The sequence below is a fragment of the Mandrillus leucophaeus genome, unplaced genomic scaffold (assembly GCF_000951045.1).
Source record: "Mandrillus leucophaeus isolate KB7577 unplaced genomic scaffold, Mleu.le_1.0 Scaffold91, whole genome shotgun sequence".
Classification (NCBI taxonomy): Eukaryota; Metazoa; Chordata; class Mammalia; order Primates; family Cercopithecidae; genus Mandrillus; species Mandrillus leucophaeus.
Window position 1 is genome coordinate 865,226 of NW_012109919.1, and position 6,933 is coordinate 872,158.

Below are 6,933 nucleotides of genomic sequence, written 5' to 3' on the forward strand. Positions count from 1 at the left end.
TGGCCCGATCTCAGCTCACTGCAAGCTCCACCTCCCAGGTTCACGCCATTCTCCTGCCTCAGCCTCCCAAGTAGCTGGGACTACAGGTGTCCGCCACCACACCCGGTTAATTTTTAGTAAGGATGGGGTTTCACTGTGTTAGCCAGGGTGGTCTCAATCTCCTGACCTCATGATCCAACCACCTCGGCCTCCCAAAGTGCGGGGATTACAGGCGTGAGTCACCGTGCTTGGCCAGTGTTCAGTACATTTGAGAGTCCTTGGGACAATGGACAAATCCCAGCAAAATGTGCTTTAAGCATTAAAGAGCCACAGACCCTTCCCTTGCATGTGAATGAGAACCAATAAGCCACAGGATGATGATGGTCAACTCAGCAATTCTGGGGCAACGGCCACCACAGGTGGGACAAGGTTTACAGAGATCAAATGGGCACTTTAGTTAAAGAGTAAGTGTCAGCAGAGCGCAAGTCCACTAACACAAACAGGAACGTCACATCTGTCTTCCTAATAGGAGCAGTGCAGACTACTGAAAAAGACTCACATTGAGGATGACGAGGGTGTGTCTTCCACACATGCACTGGTGATTTTCAAAAATGCTAAGTTTTTGGCTTATACAAAAGAATGGGTTCTAGTCAACCATCTGTGTGTCTTTTTCATCGATGGGCATCTCCGAGGCTAAACCAGAGCACAGAGGTGGGAGGCCTGCAGCAATGCTACCCAGCAGGGTTGGGAGTCTGCAGCAGGGTTGGGAGTCTGCAGCAGGGCAGGGAGTCTGCAGCAGGGTTGGGAGTCTGCAGCAGGGTTGGGAGTCTGCAGCAGGGCAGGGCCAGTCAGGCAGGCTCCTGGCAGGGGTCCTCATTTTCCCCATGCAAACGTGGACAACAGAAAGAGGTACAGTGAAATCCATCACTTGCTCCCCGGAAAGCACGAGTAGCTCCTAAATTCCTAGAAGATGGCCACATCAATCCATAATTGGGTTAGGGAAATGCCAGCCATAGACAGACAAAATAAACTCTGTCCTGGCTGACAGACTGCTGACAGCGAGCAGAAACGGCTCGCAATCGATGCCCTGGAAAAGCTGGGCCCATGGGCTTGTGAATACACTGCCAAAAAGGCAGGCCCCAGACTCTCAGACAGGACGCCCATGTTTATACACTGGCTTTTCAGGATGGAGAACAGGGGCAGGACGAAGTAGGGAAGGAAAGAGCTCAACATCCCAGAGACACAAGACACAAAATAAGTTTCCTGATTCTAACTCAGAGAACTATTACAGAAAGAAAATAGAAAAATCCAACTGCCCTGCAGGGAAAAGATGCATCTGGCATGGGGCATTTCCTAACACAGACACAGAAGTCAGTTTTCCAGGCCTGCCTGGCATCTGCCCTAGAACAGTGCCTGATTTGAGGTAACTCCCACCACCCCAGGCTCAGTCCATGTGACTCACAAGAGGCTGGGACCCCACCCCAAAGCTCTAGAGCCCTTCATCCCTCTGGCCAGTGACGGGCTCCGAGGCAGGAACATGACCCAACAGAGATGGAGAGGCTGACAGGAGAGGCCCCCGCCTTTGACCACAGGCACAAGGCTGGGTGGCCCCAAGCCTGGAGCTGCTCAGGCCCCATCCAGCCACGTGGTGGGAAGAGTCCAGAAGAGAGAGACCATCCTGCCATGTGGACCAGCTGCACCTGAAACTAAGGATGTGATATGGTTTGGACGTGTGTCTTCTCCTATTCTCATGCTGAAATGTGACCTCTGTGTTGAAGGTGGGGCCTAGTGGAAGGTATTTGGGTTTGGTTAGGGGGGTGGATCGCTGAAGAATGGCTTGGTGCCATCCTTGTGATAATGAGTGAGTTCTCACTCTATGAGTCCACACGAGATCTGGTTGTTTGAAAGAACCCAGCACCGGCCAGGCACAGTGGCTCATGCCTGTAATCCCAGCACTTTAAGAGAGGCTGAGGCAGGAGGATCACAAGGTCAGGAGTTCGAGACCAGCCTGGCCAATATTCTCCAGGCCGAGGCAGGAGAATCAGGAGAATCACTTGAACGTGGGAGGCAGAGGTTGCAGTGAGGTGAGATTGTGCCACTGCACTCCAGCCTGGGTGACAGAGTGAGACTCCATCTCAAAAAGGAAAAAAAAAAAAGAACCTGGCACCTCCCCACCCTCTCTTGCTCACTTTCTTGTCATGTGACATGCCTGCTCCCCTTTCACCTTCCACCATGACTGCATGCTTCCTGAGACTTCACCAGGAGCAGATGCCAGCACCATGATTCCTGTATAGCCTGCAGAACTGTGAGTCAAAATAAACCTCTTTTCTTTACGAACGATTCAGTTTCAGTTATTCCTTCACACACAGAGTGGACCAGCACAAGACTTGCAGGTATGTGAGTAATAAATTCTTTTTCCGACTTGTGGCAGTCTGAGGAGAGTTTCTGTCACTCACAAATGAAAAATTCCTGATTAATGCTTTCTTCCCCCAAATAAAGCCTGAGTGTTTTCAAGTTTTCCATATTAAAGTTTAGATTATCTAACTCAACATGTGTTTCAATGCCCTACCGATTTAATTGTGCAAGTGTTCACCCCACAAGATTTTCCAAGGAGAATGCCAAGAATGGGCTTTGGGAAGTCCATGCTGGCAGCATTTTTTCCCCTTTCTCTAAGCCCCAGCCACCAGCCCCTCAGCTTTGGTAAGGTTCTCAAATGGGGATCCAGAAAGGCCCTCATGGCCTTGGCCCCAGGACCGCCCCTCAATTCATTCCTCAATTAAGCCATGGCTCCTGCACAGACTGCCATGCCCCTGGGAAGGCCTCACCCCTTAGCAGCCTCCTGGGGCCCAGGCCAGGGGCTGCCCGATAGAGCTGCTCCCTCTTCACTCATGGGAGTGAGGCTGGGATGAACCCTGGCTGATGTAAGTCTTCCAGAAAATAAAGACAGTGAGGCCGGCCCAGGCTGCAATGTAAACTACAAGCACTTATCAGCCAGATACGCTTTTAATAGACATCAAAGCAATTCAGGCCACCTTGATATTCTTAGAGCAAAAAATCATGATCAGGGCTGGGCACAGTGGCTCACATCTGTAATCTCAGCTCTTTGTGGGGGCGAGGTGGGTGGATCACCTGAGGTCAGGAGTTCGAGACCAGCCTGACCAACAAGGTGAAACCCCATCTCTATGAAAAATACAAAAACCAGCCAGGCATGGTGGCAGGTGCCTGTAGTCCCAGCTACTTGGGAGACTGACACAGAATTGCTTGAATCCAGGAGGCGGAGGTTGCAGTGAGCTGAGATCGCGCCACTGCATGCCAGCCTGGGATATGGAGCAAGACTCTGTCTCCAAAAAAAAAAAAAAAAATCATGATCAGAAGATTACAGAGGCAGCCTACAAGATGTGCTGAACCAGGCCAGGGGATGGTCCCTGCTCTAGCCGTCCCCAGGGGAGTTGGTCCCCTTCTTAACCTCTCCAGGTTTAACTCCCCCACCTGTTAAGGAGACACCACTAGAACATGGCTTTGATGACCAGGGCTTTGACTCTTTTGCCAAAGGGGTTTCCACAGCTTGCTCACACCCTCCGTTGACACATGTTCCACAATCCTGGGAATGGAGCAGGCAGTGTGCCATTTTTACATGGCTTGGTGGGCATGGCACAGGTTTGGCACCAGACCCGCTGGCTCTGCCCCTCACCAGCCTGCAGCTCCAACCTCCAGGTCTCTCTCTCTCACCTCTAAGAGGGGAGAGTGGCGCCCACCTCAGAGGTTGACTCGGAGCATAGAATAGCAGCAAAGAACTTAGCACCACGTCTGGCAGGCAGTAAGGACGCCATAAAGCTGGCTATTGTTATCGTTCCTGCAAGTTGGACACCTGGGTCTCTAAAATTCCTTCCATTGTAAGCTTCACAGATCCTGCTCCTCATAGCAGTCCTGAGCATGAGAGCTGCCAGGAAATAAGGGGCACCACCTCAATCAAAGACCCACTGGCACCCAGGGGAAGGGAGGGGTGATGCCAAGGAGGGGAGGAGCACTGTTCTGCCAGCCTGCAGGCCACACCCAGGGGGACGGGACTGGACTGCATCTCTGCCCCGCCCAGCACCCAGCCTTTGTGACCTTTTCATCAGAGTTGGTTACCTTGAATTCAAGTCAACATCTTGATAAATAAAGCCATTTGCCCTACATCACCATGCACCATGCTAATCTCTTGGAAGAGATTCAGTTCATGGCCAAACCCAGACAGGGTGGCATCAGAGCCCTGAGATTCAAAGCAACAATCAAAAGGCTTTGATAGACACAGACTTCCTGGGTCCAAATCCTGTGACATGGTTTGGCTCTGGGTCCCCACCCAAACCTCATCTTGAATTGTAACCCCCACATATCGAGGGAGGGACCTGGTGGGAGGTGACCGGACCATGGGGGCGATTTTCCCCATGCTGTTCTCATGATAGTGACTGAGTTCTCACGATACCTGATGCTTTAAAAGTGGCAGTTTCCCCTGAGCGCTCTCTCTCTCTCTCTCCTGCCACCTTGGGAAGAGGTTCTTGCTTCTCCTTCACTTTCCGCCATGACTATAAGTTTCCTGAGGCCTCCCCAGCCCTCAGGAACTGTGAGTCAATGAAACCTCTTTCCTTTATAAATTACCCAGGCTCACGTAGTATCTTTATAGTAGTGTGAAAACACACTAACACATCCTGGCCCTCCACTTTCCAGCTCTGTAACTTCTCTGAGCAAAGTCTGTTCATCTGTAAACACAGTCTCTAGCTCCTAGGATCCAACACATCGACATGTGTAAAGCTCTTCAGCAGTCCCCAGAACATACGAACACTAGGTAAGGGGGCAAGGCTCAGCTACTCCCATACAGGGGATACCTGCTCAGTGACCTAAGCTAGCCCCCACTCTTCCTCTTCCTTTTGGCCTTGGACTCCGTGCTTGGCCATGCCAAGGGCTACTCTCTGCTTGTCACAAAGCCACAGGGACTCCACAGAGGCTATGGTCCCTAGACCAGTCTCCTTCATATACAAGTTACACTCCCATGGCTTCATCAAGACCAACTCAGCACAGCGTCCTTACCGGTAGGTTGCCACCTCCAGGCTGAGGCCGGTCTTCACCTGCAGGAGGTCCTGATAGTCCCGCAGCCAGTCAGCCATGGCCAAGGTGAGGGTCGCCTTCTCATCCTCCAGGCAGTCAATCACTCTCTAAAGAGAATAGACAGACTTTTAGATTGGAGAACTGGAGCTTTACTGGGTCGAACTGAAGGTACCAACAATTCAGGACATAAAAACAGACGAGGATTATTAGAAGAGCTGAAAAACATCCAGGGTTATTAAACATGCAGTCATTTGCAGGATGGTTTCCAATGTTTTCTCTCTTCCATATGGAAGTTTGTTATTGCACATGGAACATTTTGATAGGACACTGGCTTCTGTGTTCAGACTCTCTATTAATAATGAATGCTTAGGAGTTTATTCAAATCATCTCTACCGTTCAGACATCAGGCAGCTTAGGAAAGCCTCAAACCAGTCACTAAGACGCTATGGAAAATAAGCCAACACTAGAAATCAGGGGTTTTACAATATTTGAAGCATCAGTCACTCAGATTTGAACTGGAATGTACCCCCCAAAGTCACAATTTCTCCAATAATAAGCAGGTAAACTGATACAGTTTTGTTTCACTTAGAAAAGCTACTTTAAGATCATCTGGGGAGAAATGCATTCTGGGCATAAATGACAAAGTACAGACTCAGATATAAAACTTCTTTTTGGGCCGGGCACGGTGGCTCAAGCCTGTAATCCCAACACTTTGGGAGGCCGAGGTGGGCGAATCACTTGAGGTCAGGAGTTCCAGACCAGCCTGGCCAAACTGGCAAAACCCTGTCTCTACTAAAAATACAAAAATTGGCTGGACGTGGTGGCGCAGACCTGAAATCCCAGCTACTTGGGAGGCTGAGGAACAGGAATCACTTGAACTCAGGAGGCAGAGGTTGCAGTGAGTCAAGATCATGCCACTGCACTCCAACCTGAGTGACAGAGCAAGACTCCAACTCAAAAAATAAAATAAAAATAAATAAAACTTTTTTTTTGAACTGTACTTGCACAGTGCAGTTAGTAAGGGCATCCTGGGTGCTCCTTGCAGCTCCCCTCACCCCCGGCCGGGTCCCTCACCTGCCCCTCTACCTGGCAGGGAGATACTGCAGCCTTCTGAAGTCCAGTCCTAGACTAGCACCCACCACATACAAGTCACACAGCACATAGCTGTTTAATTAAGTTTAAAATGAAGTGATCCAGATCATATTACCCTCCTTAAAATGTCCTGTTTGAAGTCGACAGTATCTTCTAATTAATACACACATGGGCTTCAGCTGCACCGATTTCTAGTTTTGTTTTCTTCCTAGTTGTTAGTTACTCTGGGGAACAATTAACCAAGCAAGTATTTCAACACTGAAATAAGTCCATATACTTTTAACTTCTGGTTTGTAATGGGAAGTCGCGTTACTTCTGAACATAATTAACTAAACTAAGCTAGACCTATAAACATTTATCTTTGTAGAATTCAAAAATGGTAAGACTACTGGGAGAGGGAATATTATGTTCATTGCTGCTGGAATCCCTTCACCAAAGGCACCCGGCAAGATGCTGAGGGTCCACAATACATATGTCTGTGAAACCAACAAACGAACTACTAAGATTGCACATGGAATTTATCTTTTTGTTTTTGTTTGTTTGTTTTTTGAGACAGAGTCTTGCTCTGTCACCCAGGCTGGAGTGCAGTGGCGCAATCTCAGCTCACTGCAGCCTCCACCTCCCAGGTTCAAGCGATTCTCCTGCCTCAGCCTCCCAAGTAGCTGGGATTACAGGTGCACACCACCACACCCAACTAATTTTTGTATTTTTAGTAGAGACAGGGTTTCACCATGTTGGCCAGGATAGTCTCAACTCCTGACCTCAGGTGATCCTCCC

At 49.4% G+C, this 6,933-nt stretch overlaps 1 protein-coding gene across 1 annotated transcript in view; it reads right to left on the reverse strand.

The window, feature by feature from the left end:
* Positions 1-6,933, reverse strand: part of SYNM (synemin, intermediate filament protein) — a 29,539-nt gene that overhangs the window by 17,117 nt on the left and 5,489 nt on the right. Inside the window, exon 2 of the mRNA XM_011969827.1 lies at positions 5,047-5,171. Within this exon, the coding sequence (XP_011825217.1) occupies positions 5,047-5,171 (125 nt within the window). The remainder of the gene's footprint in view (positions 1-5,046; positions 5,172-6,933) is intronic.